This window comes from Callospermophilus lateralis, chromosome 1, assembly GCF_048772815.1.
Source record: "Callospermophilus lateralis isolate mCalLat2 chromosome 1, mCalLat2.hap1, whole genome shotgun sequence".
NCBI lineage: Eukaryota > Metazoa > Chordata > Mammalia > Rodentia > Sciuridae > Callospermophilus > Callospermophilus lateralis.
The window spans coordinates 100,488,844-100,508,395 of record NC_135305.1 but is presented as its reverse complement, the minus strand read 5'-3'; the positions used below and the strand labels follow the sequence as shown (position 1 = coordinate 100,508,395).

The 19,552-nt window shown below is 41.5% G+C and overlaps 1 protein-coding gene across 1 annotated transcript in view; it reads right to left on the bottom strand.

Moving 5' to 3' along the window:
* Adcy1 (adenylate cyclase 1) overlaps positions 1–19,552 on the bottom strand; it is a 147,150-nt gene that overhangs the window by 72,413 nt on the left and 55,185 nt on the right. The window contains exon 5 of the mRNA XM_076864453.2: positions 1,809–1,936. Within this exon, the coding sequence (XP_076720568.2) occupies positions 1,809–1,936 (128 nt within the window). The remainder of the gene's footprint in view (positions 1–1,808; positions 1,937–19,552) is intronic.

Here is a 19,552-nt window from a genome sequence, read left to right as displayed (position 1 = left end):
TATGTATATTAGATGGTATATGATGTGGTATGTGTGAAGTGATATAATACAGCATATGATAAATGATATTGTTATGGTTTACATGTGAGTTATCCCCCAAAAGCTCATATGTGAGACAATGCAAGAAAGTTTAGAAGTGAAATGATCAGGTTATGAGGGCCTTAACCTAATCAATGTATCAGTGTTAATTCACTTGAATGGATTACCTGGGTGTAACTGTATATAGGCTGGAGGAGGTGGGTCATTAGGGAACATGCCTTTGGGATATATATTTTGTCCTTGGTGAAAGGATAAGTCTCTCTCTCCTTCCTAGTGTCCTGTGCTGAGCTCCTCTCCTCTGCCATACCTTTCTACCATGGTGTTCTGCCTTGCCTTGTGCCCAGAGGAATGGAGGCAGCCATCTGTGGACTGAAACATGATTACCAAAATAAACTTTTCTTCCTCTAAAATTTTTCTTGTCAGGTCTTTAGGTCACAGTGGTGAAAAAGCCCACTAAAACCAATATGATGTACGAATATTAGATGATATACGATGTGTTGTATGTGATCTGACATAATAGGGCATATGATATATGACACAATGCAAGATGTAACATATAACATATATATGACATGATGTGTCAGGACATAGGTGACAGAGCTAGTGACATGATATAATGTGTGCTATCACAGGTGATATATGATATGCAATGTGATGTTATGCCATGTGACTTATGGCTTGGCATCCAGAATAAAAGACAGTCACTGCCTTCTGAGTCTCCTCCAAGTTAGGAGTCCCTCCTTCCTGCCTGCCTTCCTTCCCCAGTTTCAGCCCAGCATTTCTTGCAGCTGGCTGCTTTTTCCCAAAGCAGTGTTTCTGGCATTTTGCTGTGTATTGCAGTCAGTTGGGTGCCTTTCCATCTCAGGCCAGAACATGGCCCAGAGCAGCTCCTTTGGACTCTTGACATGAGGAAGCCACACTGGAGAACCACTCCTAAGAGGGTCCAGCTTTGCTCACTGTGACTGGCACTTAACGTACCCATGGTGCTGGTTCCCTCATGCCTCCTCCAGCTGCAGTGTGCAAGGGTAGCATTGGGGTATTCCACAGCACAATGGGGTCTCACAGGGTCTCCAGGTATCACTCAATCTCCACAGCCTCAACTGTGGGAGCACATAGTGTGAAGTGTGTGCTTTCTTTCACCCAGCGGCTAGTTTACTTTATCACATCTACCCCACACGATTCTTGTGCTTCTTGTGCTATTACTTTCTGCTCCAAGCATGAAACTTCGCACCAATCTCTGTTCAACCTTCTTGTTGGAATAGACCCACCTCTCCATGCTTTAAGATGTTTGAATCGGGATCTACCCTACATCCATCAGGCCACCTCCACACCTTATCTTGGAGCAATGGAGGCAGCCATCTGTGGACTGAGACAGACTTTGGTAAGCAAAGCCTAACCAAGGCCAGACCTCACAGGTACTATCCCTCCTCAAGGACTAACCTTCCCAGACCCCAGCCCACTCTCCACACAGAGCACTGAGGCAGTCACTTGCCTAGAGGAAGAACCAGCACACATGGCTGTATTTGGCCACCCTTTCTGAATGGCTTATCCAGTCTAATTATAAAGGCCATTTCTTTTTTTATGTCTCCGATATACCTGACAATACACAGGATCCTCTGAACAAAGAAATACATCACAGCAAAATGTAGGAGGTGGTCACTGAAGCCTCACTTCTTGGTTCAGGAGAGAACTCCTGGACCCAGCAACCTCCCACTGCCTCATCAGCCTCTGCAGCCCTGAAAAGACCCTTGGGGCAACATGGCACTCACGTGATGGTGTCAATCATGTCGAGCCCCATCTCCACGCAGCAATGGGCATGGTCAGTCTTGGGCTGGGTTAGGCCTGAAACACAGTAGTAGCAGTCCCCAAGAATCTTGATGCGACGACAGTGGTTCTCCTTCAGGGAAGGCAAAGCACATGGTCAGTGACAGCACTGAGAAACACTGATTTCCACATCACCTTTAGATGCTAGCGGCCACCAAGCATGTGGACAACTTACCAGTGTGGTCATCACAATGGACAGAATCAAGCTCACACTGATGTTTCCCTTGCTGCCCCTGATACCCTTACTCAGAGCCTCTTTCCATTTGGGGTATTCATTTCTCCTACCTCCATTTGGTAAGCAAATCCCCCCAGGTCCAGGTGTAAGGCCACCTCTATGGGGAGTCTGCCACAACACAAAATTGGGACAGTCCTCGCCCCCATCCATCAACACAGAGGGTCATGGGCAGCCCTTCTGGACAACATGAGGTCCCCCAGGAAGGACAGAACATACCCATCCAGGTTTTCCTGCAACTCTCAATAACCCCACCCTAGAGCACATTTCTAGAAGACACTTGCTGTCACTGAATATCCACTCCCTCATTATATGAAGAAGAAGAAAACAGGCTGAGTATCCCCTGTCCAACCAAAAGTGTTTCACATTTTGAATGTTTCAGATTTTGGAATACTTTCAAAGACTTTAAAACTGGCTGAGCATCCCTAATCTGAAAACCTGAGACCCCAAATGCCTCAAAATCCAAAAGTTTTTGAGTATCAAAATGATGCTCAAAGTTTCAGATTTGGGATTTCAGATTACATATACTCAACCCAAAACGGAGCCTCTGTGGGAAATCTGCTCCAACCCATGGCATTTGCACAGCGTTCCCCTGACCAACATACAAAGGGCCACGGGCAGCCCTCCTGGAATGTGCAAGATCTCTTAGGAAGGACAGGGGGGTGATAATGGAAATCAAGAAAGTCAGTCAATTACCACTCTATCTGGCCAGTGCTACTCGATAGGTGTCAGTTAGGACTATCATGACTGCTATTTTTGTTTTAAGCATTAAACTGCAGTTCTAAAACATCTCCACTTCAGGACCCCTTTATATCTTGAAATAACTGATGTTCCAACAAAAAATTTTGATGTGGGTTATAACTGTTGACATTTACCAATTAGAAGCCACAAGTGAGACCTTTTTAAACACATATGAATTCATTTAAAGGCAACAGCTCATTTCCATGTTAATATAAATAACATTTTTATGAAAAACTATAACATTTTCCCTACATAAAATGCAATAAATGAGAAGTATGCTTAGCTGTCCACTTCTGTGTTTCTCTGACGCGCATTTTCAAAGCAGACAGCTGGACACATGCTTCATGCTGTGTTGTTGCCATAGATGTGCACTGAAGGAAACGAACCCACACAAGTACACTGCTGGGAAAGAAAGGACCTTCCAGACCCTAAGATGGTCTCATAGAGCCACAGAGCTCCTCAAACTGTACTTGGAGAACACCTTCACAGTTTATATCTAATTTTACCCTTTAGTTTCTTATTAATGAGCTGTCTGCTGTAGGTTTTCACAAATGCTGTGAATTAACAAGTGCCCAGGCTGAGCAGGGAGTCAGCATAACAGCTGGATGTTGAGGGGACTCTACCCCCAGGCCTGTCCATGGTCAGATCTTCCCAGAGATGGGCAAACCACGTCCCTCACTGCTGTCCTGAGCTGCCCCAGGCTTGGTGCTGCAGGGACCTTGAGAAATGATTCCAGCCCCCTGTGAGCATCTGAGAAGGGGATGCCACCAGCTGTGCAGATGGCTCCATGCCCACTCCTTCCACACAACAGCATCACAGAAAAGAAACATCTCTGTGGGGCTGGCAAAGGTGTAATCTTTGATTACAATCCCTACAGGAGTCATATGCACAAGGAGATGCAAACAGCACACTGTGATGAAGAAAAAGACACCCACAGGAATGTGAAGTGTGGCCATTACTGCACATCACAGCCAAGGTGTGCATGGGGAGAATTCATCTCTCAACAGAGACCAAGGACAAAGCCATCTAATATTGAATATCCATGTGTACACATCTACATATCAAGGGCTTAAGGCCGACCAGGGCCAGGTGTATTCTGGAGAAATTGTGCAGAACACCTGTCTTAGAACAGCAATACATACCTAGAACCTGGTCAACATGCACAACATGTGGGTGCGTGATCCTAGCTCATCCAGCATTACAGGCAAGTCTTTGGATTGTCCTGTGCTGTGAAGCCCAGACCTCTCCTGGCCCCTCCCAGCTTCCTTTCCCCACCAGCCTCTATGACACCTGCCCTGGTAGATACCCCTAGAATGAGTACTGGGTACATTATTTTGGTTTATTTTTAATCTCAAATGTCCTGGGTTTTGTGAGCAGGCTTAAGAGGTCAAAAGGATGGTTTTAAATGCTTTTGATTTTTAGAATCTTCTCTGCAAATATGGAAAGCCACTGCCGGGAGTCACTCACTACAGGAAGCACAGAGGAAAACACTTATGATACTCATATGGTTCTGTGTCCCACCAAGAAGACAGAAGAGGAGCAGGGTGAAAAGGGGCCCTGAGGGGTATGCAGCCTGAGGGACCAAAGCTGCCCCTCCTTCCCAGGCACAGAGAGACAGGACTGAGAGAGAGAGTGCAGGTAGGACAATCTCCGGATTTGCTTCTCAGGTGTGGCCTGAAGAGGTATGGTCTGCTTACAAAGTCTAGACTAGCCATGACCCTGCATGAGTGGGAAGTCACAGGGAAGGATCCAAGACAGCAGTGCCACTACACAGCAGCAGCATATTCTAACCCTGCCCAGCCCCAGAAGATCATAGAGCACTGATGGCAAGGGGCCATAGAGGACTTTAATTCCATACATAAATGATGAAGTTAAAGATCACCATCTTGCAGGTCTAGGAGGAAGCAGAGTCATAGGCAGGATAATTGCTACTGATTCTAGAGCCCTACGATGTCTGATCCCTGCTGGGCCAGCCCTAAAACAGTAGAGTCCAGAGAGGCCAGAGGACAACACGAGGACCCCACACTATACCTTGATTTTGAAGGGGTAGGTAAATCCCTGGGCTCCCCTAATGAAGGAGGTGACACATGCATGCCTGAATTAATCTAGTTTTTGCCCTGAAGTGACAGTATTCAAAACCCACACTGACCAAGTCCTATGAACTTTGTACAATTGAGGGTTTGACTGTGAGTGGAAAAACAGAATAGGAAAAGTTAGAAAACTGTATTTCTATGTAGCAACATGTGACAACTGTACATGTGTAGCAACTGGATACATTTAACCTGCTGGGCCCACAGGATTAAAAAGAAATGAACTGCAATACACTCAGTGGCAATCACCAGAAGTTAAGAAGAATCGTTATTTCAACCGCAGTGTTCACAATTTATTCTGCCACAGTTGCTTTCATTCAACCCCACGATGAGCCAGCCATTCACTGGGACTAAAGCATGGAATACATAAGAGTCAATGAAAGGAGAGAAGGTCTTTGTTTTTTTTTTTTTTGGAGCTTCCCACTACAGGGACTGGAATATACAGGGCAGAGGAATTGAAACCTAAGAATTCTGTGGACATCTGTCCATCAACAGGTACTAGGCAAACACAGTCCCCGTGAGGTTTCCCCAGACTCAGGAAGGACTAAGAGGAGTTAGCCTGCCCTGTCATCAGGGAGACTCTCAAAAGAAAATTAAATTAAAAACAGCGATGCCTAAAAAATCCAAACCAAAATGAAATAAACCCTGTTACTATAACATAGACTTAGAGGCCGCTTCTGCTAAAAGCACTGACTCTTCACTTGGTCCTCCGATAAAAGGTTGTCATCTCTGCCTTCATTGTGTATCTGTCTCCTTCCACCTTAAACGTGGCATCAGATTTCTGCTCAACTTTGCACGTAGACTTGTTAATCATTTAAAGGAGTGTCTGTCTAAAAACTGGTAATACAAATTGATTAGCTCTAAATTTACCTAACCTCTCTTATCCCCCTTCAAGGTCGAAGGCACTAAGAGTAACTAAGGCATCTTTAAGATTTGCAGGGAAGTCATAATCAACGAATTGCCACCTAAGAGCTTTTACAACTTCCTATTCCAGATCCCCGGGAGCTTCCTAAAGGTCTCCAGTTACTTCCCTAAAACTTGCAGGCACATCATCCCGCGGTGGGTCTGCCCCTCTACAGGTGCAATCACCTCACGATGGAAACCAAGGCTGCCCCCTCAGCAGTCATCTCATGATGAGAACCAGATTGCTCCCTCAAGCACATAACCACTTCTTCTGGACCACACAGAACCAGAATTGAGATCATGATCCACCGCATCAGTTTGAACAAGAGGACTTAATTACACATACTTCTTGTGCCCCCATTGTGTTCCTTTTTCTATTTAAACCTAAGTTCATGTCAGTGCCCCAAAGACAAGGCTGAGGATGCTGGTCCCCTTATCTTCTCAGGGTACTTATACCCAATAAATTTCTTTCCTACTTCACCATTACTACGTTCACCAGAAGTATGGGGCAAGTGGCTGGACCTGGTTTGGTGGGACTCCTGAAACCAGTCCCCGCCTCTGGCCTAGGACTCTGGCAACTTTACTACCTTGACAACATGACCACACACAGAAGAATTATTCCAAGGGATGCAAAAACACATTATGCTGTATATCTGGTGGATAGAACCACCAAGAAATGTTAAAATGCACCCAGTGGGCTTATTCTTGATTATAATAGTATTGGCAGTTATTTTGAACCTACTAAAATATGGTAAGGTGAAAAAATAATATTATTGTCTTCATTCGTTTTCTGTTATTATTACAGAATACCTGAGAATGGATATCTTCCTGATGCTTCTAAGAGAAGCTGCATATGGTCAGCAGGACCCTGGCAGATAGCACCACTAGTAGAGGAAAGCTAAAGGAGCCAGGAGGCTTCACACACGTCCCCAAAAGTGATCTCTGAGGAACCTCAGCTGACTCTTCAGAGCAGACAGGAAGAAGGTCAGTTTTGACCAACTGGTCTTAAATGCCCGGCAGGAGAGTTTAACCTAAAAGCACAGCCCTACATGGACATTTAAAAGGAAAAACAATATTTGAGGGTTTTTTTAGTGTAACTTAAAATGTACACTTGTGTCAGCCCTACCAAAAGTAAGGAAACCTGGAGACTATAAAGGAAGGGTTCTCGTGTGAGAGTCACAATTTGTCCTGAGTTAATCTGAGAATGGGTATTTTTAAAAGAACAGAGATTTTTATTATTTCTTACAGTTTTGGAATCTGGGAAGTCCAAGGTTGAGGGGTCCACATTTGGAGAAGACCTTCACACTCCCCTGGTGGCAGCCAGAAAAGCAGGGAGTGCATGAGAAACCGAGCTGGGGCTGAACTTACTTTTGTAACAACCCACTTAAGGATCCTAGCCCATGTCGTACAAAAATGACAGTAATCCATTGGTAAGGGTAGAGCCCTCAGGGCCTAGCCTCTTGCTAGGTCCCAATTTTTAATACTATTGAATTAGGAATTAACTTTCCAACACAAGAACTTTTGGGTACATATTAGAACCATAGCATTGTCATTAGGATTTTTTAAGCATCAAGAAAAAAAATACAAACATAAAAATCCAAAGAGTGGAGTTCAATGAATTAGAAATATCAAAATCAAAGGAATGCATGGAGTTAAGTGAATTGGAAATACCAATATAAACTCATAATTTATTTTTCTTTTCTAAAGAACAAAAATCTATCTCTGCCCCTGGAAGAGTCCCAGAACCAACGGCAACCCAGTTTCTAGGACTGAAACCCCAATTCCCACTGAAGGAAACTAGAGCTTCTGGCACAATACCAAGTGTGAGTCTGCAGCAGGAACTCCTCACTGTCCCTAAAGATGATGCTCAGAGGCAAATTGCCATGTCAAAAGGAAATAGAAGCCAGCTGGGTCAGGCCAACGTGGGAAATTAAAGCCCCAAAAGTAAAAAAGATGGCAATGGATCAGAACATCCGATTTTTAAAAATCCACAAGTTCATAATGAGGCTCAAATTCACTGTTTTTAAAAACTGATGAATACAGTTTAAAAAATGAAGCATTTATTTACTATTTTTGAGTAAAAAAAATAGCTGATGAGTAAACATTCTTTTTAATAAAAAAATATGAGCTAATATGAGCAGAAGTGATGGAATTAAAAAACACACTCAAATGAAGTATGAAATCCTGCCATTGCTTACAAGGCAGCTGCTATTAAGACCAAGAGATGCAACAGTGTATGGAGCCAGGTGAGGGGTGGATCTCACTGGTGAGGCCTGAATCCACCATTCACCTCAACCCGCCAGGAAGAGAAAACCTCTGGCGCCCTCTGCTGGGGAGAAGCAATGGGAGGCTCACAGCACAGCATGGAAGGGTGCAGACTCAAGAAGAACCTACTCAGTCAAGTCTCTGGGATCTACCAGTTCTAATTCATAGGAGATGATAAGAGACTGGGTGATTTAACATAAAACCACAGAGGATGAGAGGCCAAAAAGGGAGGGAAACTGTTGGAGAATGAAAAAGGAAAAAGCAAAACAAAACAAAACCCACTGACCCTATCCACCAAGGGCAACAGGTTGTATTATTGATCATGTGAGGGAGATCAAGGTAGGCCACATCAAAATACACTTCTACTGCATATTTTGAGATGGCTTTTCAGAGGAAATGAAGACACAGGACAGCTTTGAAAAGCTTTCTGTGGGGGACATTTGTTGTCTGCAGCACAAGTAACAGCAGATGTAAAGAGGCCTTCTCTAAAGCCCCGGCCTATCTAGGAAGGCATTTTCACAGGAAGAAGAGACTGGGGTCTGACACATGACCCAGACAGACAGCGCAGACAGTCCTCTGGAGGCTACCTGCACAGGCTACCTGGAGACACTGCCTAAGGAGACCACCTTCCTTCAGGAGCATTTTCCTCCCCTGACCCTTCCATTGCCTATACTGTCCACACCTCCCAAAGCCTCAAGCCCCTGTTGTTTTTCTCTACCTCAAAATTCTATTCAGACTTTAACTCTATTTCTTATTCTTTGAGTCTTGTACTTGCTGTGTGGCCTCCATGTTTCTGCATGTTAATATATGTCGATGCTTTTCTTCCTGTTATGTCTGTCCATTAGGTAGTTTATTTCATGGACTAAAATTATTGAAACTTCGGAGAGAAAAAAGAAAATTCACATTGTTCTATTTCCTGTATTTTCAGAAGCTCTGACAGCTTCTGGAGTTTGGCAGACTGAGGAGAGACAGGCCTCCCAGGGTTAGCTAATCCCTAGAGTCAGCAAATAGCTACTGAGAACTCTCCTTTCGTATGCAAACTAACCAAGCCCTAATCCACATCCCCAACCCCCTTTATCTAACCTAACTTTCACATACCAAGTCACATTTTCCATTCCCAAAAGGCCTCAGGGCCAGGGACCAGACAATTAGAAACCATACCTAGAGCCCAGAGCCCAGGGACAATTATTCAAACTAGCCAATCCTAAACATAATGAACTACTTAGCTTGCCTCACCCCTGTACTCCCTAGAGAACAAAATAAAAGGCTCAAAGCCTTGCTGCCCCTTGCTTCTTCCCACCTGCTGAGTGGCCTGGCTTGGCAAAGAATGCTTCTCTTATTTTGGTGACTACAGGGATAAGCTTCCTTCAATGACATTGTTCTCTTGGTGTCCTCACTGGGGTCACCCCATCAATGAACATCCCCACAGGGCAATCAAGACATAAGTCCAACTCATTTGAATCCTGAAGGAACAAACCAGCCACTGAAAAGGGGTAAATGATGTGGCTGTCCTTGGTTTGGTTGGAAATGACAACAGTATGGTGGCACTGGCTGAAGTGTTCTCAGATGGAGAGCTATACACTGAAGGACTTAAGGTGACATGAGACTATATCTAGTATTTAGGAGGAGATAGGATAGAGACCAAATAAGACAAGCCATAATTAATATCTGATGAAGTCATATTATAAAATGACAGGCTCCTAAGAGCAGGGTTGGTGCCTCATTCATTCATGCTACATCCTGATCTTCTAGAAAAATGCACAGTTCACAGTGGGGACTCAGTAGCTGGTTTTAGTTTTTTTGTTTGTTTGTTTGTTTTGCTTTGCTTTTGTTTTTGTTTTCTTTCAACACTAGGGGTGGAACCCAGGGGTGCTCTACCACAAAGCTACTTCCTCAACTCTTCTTAAATTTCATTTTTTTTATTTTTATTTTTTTTATTGTTGGTTGTTCAAAACATTACATAGTTCTTGATATATCATATTTCACACTTTGATTCAAGTGGGTTATGAACTCCCATTTTTACCCCGTATACAAATTGCAGAATCACATCAGAGACAAGGTCTCACTAACTTGCTCAGAATGAACTTGAACTTGCCATCCTCCTGCCTCAGCTTCCAGAGTAGCTGGGATTACACAAGTGCATCACCACACCTGCAGCTCAGTACCTGTTTTCTGAATGAACACACCCCCATTTTGAACATCGGTCTCCCCTGAAGATGGACTGAGGGGTGAATGCACCTCCTACCGTGCCCTGCAGGACCTCCCTATCTAACTGATCTGCTTCTCACCCAGGCTTCCTAAGAGGACAAATAGATGAGGATGATGGAAACACGAGGTTAACAGACTAATTCTATAAAATGAGCCCACTGTCCTGACTCCTCACATGCTTTCTTTGCCAAAAAGCAATCTGCCTGCAGCCCCACCTGGACCAAGGGGACAGGAAATGTCATATTACTCAACAAATTGAGGCAGCAGATCAGAAGGCCTGGCAGTCAGTGTAGATAGTGAGACCATGATGGCTGCTGATCACTGGGTTGCTAACAGCTAACCTCCAGGATCAATCACACTTCCCAGCTCAAGGGGTTGCTAACACCTCTAGGACTGCACTTCCCAGCACAAGTCATTACCTCCTGTGCTCCTGCCTCTTCCTGCCATTAGGCAAGTACACAGAGATAAAAGACAAAGTGGGGGTTCCGAGGTCTACAAAAGAGCAAGATCTTCATGGCCATGCAGCTCTGGGCCACCTTCTCTCCAGACAAGTCTGCTACCTCTGTTTCTCTCTTCAATAAAATTTGCTTTCTATGCTTGCCTTGGCATTTCTCAGGTGTTTAATCTTCTTGGTCTTCTTGGAGGTCAGGACCTGTTCCAAGACAGGTATCCGCCTCCCCTCCCCCATTTCCCAATCAGATTCTGCATTCAAATCACAATTCAGCACTGTTTTTCTTCATATCCACTCTTTTAATTCCTTAACACTGTGCCCCATGAAAAGCACCATGTTCTCCCTATTTTCCACTGTCTCTACCCGGAAGATCAACTCCCAGGAAATGCAACACGTCCCCCCTCTGGACAGCACTCATGATATTTTATTTCTATACTGGTCATAATGTGTGGAACATTTTATTCAGCAAATTCCTGGTTTTACACAAAACTCAAGTCCCCTGTACTGAGCCATAAAGACGGAGACTGCAGCCCTCTTTATTCTACCTCTCAGTGTGTTCTGTGCTCAATGTGCATGGCAAACCAGTTTGCTACAAGAACACCATCAACAGTGAATACAACTAACCAAGAAAGTCACTTCAGGGTTCTAAGATGGCCAATTTTTCAGTGGCTCACAGAACTAGGGAGTTGGAGCTGGAGGGGATGTGGAGACCCTTCTGTATTCTCCTCACATTTTTGCAGGCAGAGAAACTGAAGCATGAGAAGTAATGATGATGAGTCTGAGTACTCAGGGCTGCCTGGTGAGTTCTGGTCTTTAAATTGAAGCCAATGAAAGGCTTGATGAGGGCAAAGACCAGGACAGGCACTGATAAGATGGATGTGAACACACTTCCCAATGGACTTGGAGCCTACAGGGACAGCGCTAGTCCCCAGCCCAGCTTCCCAGAGTCCCTTTTGGAAATATCCAGAGGAAACAAAAAAAAAAAAAAAAATGCAAAACAATAACCTCACTAACACAGACCATAAAAGTGTCATCTTTCAGCAATTAAAGACTGAACAAAATGACCAGATTGTATCATAAAGCCATGTGTGTCTGTCTCGTGATTTATGGTCAGGAGGCCCAATGCCATTTTAGTCTGCAAAAGAATTCCTCAACTCAGCATGATTGCCCTATTTTCTCTTAAAGCAAATTATATGAATGCAAATGATCCTAACTTAAATATTCATTATTTTTGTTCAATAAGCCTCTGTGATATTTCCTCATGGATCAGAAAGTCTCCTGGTATATCCGTGTTTGGGGACAGCACTGACTTCAGACCCTGAACATTCCTCAGTTACTACTCACACCTAGGGATGACCTCAAAACCCAGTCCAGGGAAAGGAAATACCTCACAGAGTTGTCAACCTTGCTACCCTTCCCAGCCAATCCTTGCACGAATTGCTGCATCAATAAGAGCACCCAGCTATAGCATCTCAAGTCTGAGTCTATCCTCTGACCCGTACCAGGCAAGCATCACATTGGAGCTGAGAACTTAAAATATGATATGCTCTTGTTAATAGGGACAAGGAAAGGAACCCAGGAAGTGTTCTGGGAGTTATGATCAAAACTAAGAAATTCTGTCCTCATCTACATGAGAACTGGGATCAGGATGAGCCCCAGGTTGCCTTGCTGATAAAAGGCCACACTGAAATTGGTTTATCTCTACAGATGGGAGTCTCTGAATCAGCTAAAGGGACTGTGTACCTGGTTCAACCTGTTCATGTTCCTGTTAAGAAAACCGACATCCAGAGATAGAACCCTGTCCCTCCATAGGTAGAGGTGAAATAAGGCTGTTAATAGTTTAGATGAGGCACACCCCAAAAACTCTTGTGTGAGACAATCAAGACAGTTTTTAAAGGTGAAATGATTGGGTTAGGAAAGCCTTAACCTAATCAGTGGATTGATCCATTTAAATGGATTAACTGGGTGGTAACAGTAGGCAGGTAGGGTGTGGCTGGAGGAGATAAGTCACTGTAGGTGTCTATAGGTTTGCTTTTGGAGATTATATTTTGCTCCCGATGAGAAAAGCACTCTTTGCTTCTTGATGCCATGTTGTGAGCTGCTTTCCTTCTCCATACCCTTTTGCTCCCCTAGGACCCAGAGCAATGGTCTGGCCATCTATGGACTGAGACCTCTGAAACCACAGCGTCAAATAAACTTTTCTTCCTTTTAAATTGTTCTTGTCAGGTTTTTGGTCACCACAGAAGGACAGGTGTTTCTCCATCATTTCAAAGGGGTGTGGACAGTTTTGCAAACATACATGCATATAAGAACCAGTGCAAATCTAACAAGAATCCAATAAATGGGGGAAAGGTCAAAAATATTGCTCACATCTGTGACTATCAACCATGGCTAAGGAGGTAAATAAACCATCAGCTACTATTAAGACTAAGGCAAATATGTTCTGTGTTTATTTAACTTCCTGCAGGCACCTTCGTAAAGAAAAGGTGTTTGGACTGCAGCTGTGTGTAATTTTCCAAGCCTGCACTTCACAAGGGCCACCCTGCATCTCAATGCTAGGTACTGCAACCCAAAATGAGCGCAGCTGTGATGAACCCCATGGGTTCCTCTAAAAAGGACTCATGCAGATTAGGGCAAATCACACTCTTAAAAATTCACAATACCATCAAGAGCACAAAGGAAAAAAAGAGACAATTGATACAGAAAAAGATGACATGAAAGAGGTCATTCCAATTTTCAGATTCTTAGCAGTTACCTCAACACTGAGAAAAAAGTGGTCCAATTTAAACTTCTGAAGATAAAAGCTATAGTGTTTGAGAAGAAAATGACAGTGGATAGCAGTGACCAGCTATTCACCGCGGAAGAAAATAGATACTGTTCAAAATGAAATACAAAAGGAATCTAAAATTCTTTTTTAAAAGATCATGAATGAGCTACAGAACAGCCTCAAGAAAACCTAGCACAGGTAGCACTGGTGTCCCTGAAGGAAGAGAGGGAGGGAACATAAAAATGTTTGAAAAAGGATGATTTGGTTTTTGTCTTTTCTAAATTTGATAATGATTCTAAATGTGCAGACGCAAGAAGTTCAATGCACTGCAAGCACAGGTAACGTGAGGAAAACTACACCAAGGCACAACAAAATCAAATTTATTAGAACCAGCAATACTACTTTTAAGGAACTCTTAAAAGTAGACAGAGAAAAGGAACCAACTTCATACAAAGGAACCAAGAACTGACAGCAGATGGCCTATAAGGGAAGACAACAGAACAACATCCTCAGGGTTCTGCAGAAAACAATGCAAAATCAAGCCATCAGCCTAGAGTATGACACCAGTAGAAATAAATTCCAAAAAATGAAGGTCAAATAAAGAACTTTCCAAAAGTACAAAACTGAAAGACTTGATCGCCAGCAGAAGGACAGCTGTTTCTCCATCATTTCAAAGGGGCGTGGGCAGTTCTGTAACTGTAAGACAGGTTGAAGGACATTCCCCAGGCAGAAAAATACAACACAGAGATACACCGATCACATGAATGAAGAGCCAGGGAAATGGAAGCTACAAGAATAGGTAAGATTTTTATCATTTAAATCTTTTCCAAAGAGAATTATCTATGTAAACAGAAATATGAACAAAGTAAGGTAACACAAAAAATAATACATTAAAAAGTTTAATGTATGGCAACAATTTTATAAAGGCCAAGAGGGCAGAAACAGAAGTATCTACTTTTCATATGGTAAATAAGCTTCTTGAATAGTAAATAAAAATCACATGATGAAGGACACAGTATAAGTTGAAATACCTACTATAAAACCCCACAGCAATGATGAAAATAACTGAAACAACACTTTCTACTAATAAGCCAACAAAGGTAATAAAAGGCAATAAAAGCAAAAAGGGAAACAAAGAACAGATGGGACAAATCAAAAGTAAACAGCAAGGTGACAGCCTTTGACCCAATGCAGAGATTGTCATTCTGGATAAAAATAAAAGCAAAATCCAACTGGAAACAAACTTCAGATAAAAAGAAAGACTAAAAACAAAAGGACAGGAAAAGATATAGTTTCTATCAATAATCAAAAAAAAAAAAGTTGGAATGTCTGTATTTATATCAGACAAAGTAAAGATTATCACCAGAATAAAGAGGATCATTTCTTACTAATAAAAGAGTTGACTTAGCCAAGCACACCTATAATCCCAGCTAAATGGAAGGCTGAGGCAGGAGGATAACAAGTTCGAGGCCACTCTGGGGAACTTAGTGAAACACAGACTCAAATTTAAAAAGAGAAAGGACTGGGAACAGCAGAGCATCCCTGGACTCAGTCCCCAGTAACACACCACACACACGCGCGCGCGCACACACACATACACACACACACACACATACACGAATTTATCAAGAGGAAATTACAATCCTGTTATTAAATGAAGAATCCAGTAACAAAGCCTAAGAATATGTGAAGCAATAGACAACAGAACCAAAGGAAGAATATACAATTATGCTGAAATTTTTGACATGTCTCTCACAATAATTGAGAGAATAAATAGCCAGGACAGGTTTTTAAAGAACACGCTATTAATAAAAGAATTCTCCAAATGCAGAGTACACATTATTTTCAAGCATACATGGGTCATTTACCAAGAAGACTATATTCTTGGCCATAAATTTAAGATAATTCTAATCATAAAAAATATAATCTCCAACCACAATAGGATTAAAATAGAAGTCAAAAGCAAAAAAGATCTTCAAAAATCCTTAAATCATACCTCTAAATAATCCATGGGTCTAGAAAAAATCAAAAGGGAAATTAAAAAGTATTTGAACTCTATAAAAACAAATTAGAAATTTGGGTGCTATTGTGCAGCATTTCAGGGGAAGTTTGTAGCATGAAAAGCTTATATTAAAAGAAAAAAATTCAAATTAATGACCATTGCCATCTGAACCAAATACAAAAAAAAGTTAAAAACATTAAACCCAAAATAAGAAGATATACACTAATAAATATCTGAAATTATTGGGATAGAAAAATAGATCAACGAAACCAAAAGCATTCTTTAAGAAAAATCAATAAGATTGATTAACCTCTAGACAAAATGACTGGAAGAAGACACAAATTACCCAAACAGGAATAAAAGCAGTGACATCCTTTAAAGTCTACAGATACTGAAGGATAACAAGAAAATATGATGAACAACAACTTCATTCCAGTGATTTTGACAACTTAGAGTAGGTAGATAAACTCCCTGACCAACGCCCCCACCCCCAAAAACAACACTGCCAAATCATTCAAGAAAAAAAAAATGGGTAAGAAACTGAATTTGTAGGTAAAAACTTTTCTACAAAGAAAACACAGGCCCAGTTGGATTACTAGTAAATCTACCAAACATTTAAAAAATAAATACCACCATTTCTACTCAAACTTTCCCAGAAATTTGAATAAGAAGAAACACTCCCAAAGCCATCTCTGAGATCAGTGATACTATATAAAGACAAAATTAAAAAAAGTTACAGACTAATATCCTTAAGTAACAAATGGAAAAAGTTCTAAATAAAATTCTAACAAATCAAAGGCAACAGTTCGTAAGAGGACAATATGTCCAAGTACGGTTTATCCCAGGAATGCAAGGATGTTTTATCATTCTACCATCAATCAATGTAATTTATTATATTAGCAGACTAATCATATGACCATTCCTATAGGCACAAAAGAAAAAACTGACAAAAATCCAACATCTATTTCTGGTAAAAAGCTCTCAGCAGGATCGGAATAAAAGGAAACTTACTCAACTTGATAAAAAGCATCCACAAAACGCCCACAGCTAGCATCATACTTAATTGTAAAAGACACAATGCTTTCCTCCTAGGATAGAGAACAAGACAAGACTGTCTGCTCTTGCCACTTCTATCTGACATGTATACCAGAGGTTCTAGCCAGAGAAATAAGGCAAGCAAATAAAAGGCAAACAGATGATGAATGGGGGAAAATTGTCTTCATTTGCAAACAAAATATCATTTACATAGAAAATCCAGTGGAAATCTAGAAAGACCTACTAAAATGAGTTTGTTAAACTCATTTTAAGTCAATCAATACAAAAACACAATTTTGGTTTGCTTTTTGCTATGGTTTGGATATGAGGCATCCCTCAAAAGCTCCTATGTTAATAAAGAAGTGTTCAGAGGTGAGTTCATTTAATCCTCCCACCCCCCACTACACAGCATATTATGGATCAGTATCCTTAAATCAGAGAAATCATTCGGCATTTGGTTTTTGGGGATTGGCTAATTTCAGTTAGCATTATATTCTCCAGCTTCATCCATTTACCTGCAAATGCCATGATTTTATTCTCTTTTAATGCTGAATAATATTCCATTGTGTGTGTGTGTGTGTGTGTGTGTGTGTGTGTGTGTGTATACATACCTCATTTTCTTTATCCATTCATCTACTGAAGAGCATCTAGGTTCGTTCTACAGTTTAGCTATGGTGACTAGTGCTGCTATAAACACTGATGTGGCTGTGTCCCTGTATGTTTTTAAGTCCTTTGGGTATAGACCAAGGAGTGGGATAGCTGGGTCAAATAGTGGTTCCATTCCTAGTTTTCCAAGAATTCTCCATACTACTTTCCATATTGGCTGCACCAATTTGCAGTCCCACCAGCAATGTATGAGTGTGCCTTTTTCCCCACATCCTCGCCAACACTTACTGTTGTTTGAATTCTTAATAGCTGCCATTTTGACTGGAGTGAGATGAAATCTTATCTGCCATGCGACCAGCGTGTGAGCTTCATAAAAGAAGGTTCAATGCATAAAAAAATTGCTAGTGAGTTTTAAATTAAAGAGACAGACTCTCATTTACCTTTATTCCCAGCTCTGAGATGGCTTCTCCTGGCTCCCACCTCCAGCCACCTAATACGGTGGCAAGGTTTACAGAAGAGGCTAAGGAGAGAGAGAGCGCGCACGCCAGGGAGTCAGCTTTTATTGGGGAACAAAAAATTCAAGGGAAAATCCCATCAAATGAAGGTTAAGTGGGGCAGCATCCCAAGGTCAGGGCCAATGATTGGGTCTTCAGGTCAGTGGCCAGGCAGCCTCTACACGCCCTCGTACCTGGGACAGGGTGGGGAAGGCTCTAACACTGCTATGTCTAAGCGCCTCTCACCCAGGCAGGGAGGTAACTCAAATCACGTGCGAGGATGGCCTCCCACAATCTTAGAGTAGTTTTGATTTGCATTTCTCTAATTGCTAGAAATGTTGAACATTTTTTCATATATTTGTTGATTGATTGTATATCCTCTTCTGAGAAGAGTCTGTTCAGTTCTTTGGCCTATTTATTGACTGGTTATTTGGTTGTTTTTTGTTTGTTTGTTTTTGGTGTTAAGATTTTTGAGTTCTTCACGTATTCTAGAGATTATTGCTCTATCTGACATGAGTGTGGTAAGAATTTGTTCCCAATTAGTAGGCTCTCTATTCACCTCACTGATTGTTTCTTTTGCTAAGAAGCTTTTTAGTTTGAATCCATCCCAAAAAGTAGAAATTACGGGAGGATTAAATGAACTCTAGATTTGGCAAAGAGGAAAAGGGGAGGGAGGGAGGGAAAGGAAAGGGGCATAGGTATAAGAAAGATGGTGGAATGCGATGGTCATCATTAATCTAAATACATATAAGAAGACACAAAGGATGTGTCTCTACTTTCTGTTCAACCAGAGATATGAAAAATTTGTGCTCTATATGTTTACTATGAATTGTAATGCATTCTGTTGTCATATATGACAAGTCAAAATTTTTTAAAAAATAAAGTTGCACTCAAAAGGAAAAAAAAGAAACAATCAAAAATAATTACTGTGGGGCTGGGGATGTGGCTCAAGCGGTAGCGCGCTCGGCTGGCATGCATGCGGCCCGGGTTCAATCCTCAGCACCACATACAAACAAAGATGTTGTGTCCGCCAAAAACTAAAAAATAAATGTTAAAATTATCTTTCTCTCTCTCTCTCTCTCTCTCTCTCTCTCTCTCTCTCTCTCTCTCTCTCTCTCTTTTAAAAAAATAATAATTACTGTGTATTGGCAAACCCATTCAAATCACTTAATGACAGTTAATTTACAAATATTTTCAAAATGTTAAAAAATTGCATAAGATGCTCCAAATGAAATTGTATGCATATGTAATACCTACTTAATACATACTAGTTGGTAAATGACCTTAGCAGATTTTAAAGGCATTTTAAATAAAGCAGAATTTTGAAAGACTCAAAATAAAATAAAATAAAAAAGAAGTGTTCAGAGGTGAAAAGATTGCATTGCGAGAGTTATAACCTCATCAGTTCATCCTAATTGGAATGGAATTGGTGGTAATTGTAGGCAGATGGGGCAGAGCTGGAGGAAGTGGGTCAATGGAGATGTGCCCTGGAAAGGTTCATAGCCCCTTACCCTTTTCTTTGGTTCCACCACGAAGTGAGCAACACTCCTCCTCTACCATGTTCTTCTGCCATGATGTTCAACCTCACCTTGGGCCCAGAGTAATGGAATTGGTTGGTTATGGGCGAAACCTCTGAATTTGTGTGCCAAAATAAACTTTTCTTCATCTAAGTTGTTTTTGTCAGGTATTTTGGCCACAGTGACATAAAACTGACTAACACTATTCTAGTAACAAAAATTAGAAATTAAAAGTTAAAAGTCAAAAGCATCTAAAAAATACCAAAAAGTAGAAACTATTTAGGGACAAATTTGGTAAAATATATGAAATATCTGTATACTGAAAACTATACATTTCTGAAAAAAATTAAACAAGATCTAAGAAATGGAAACATATAC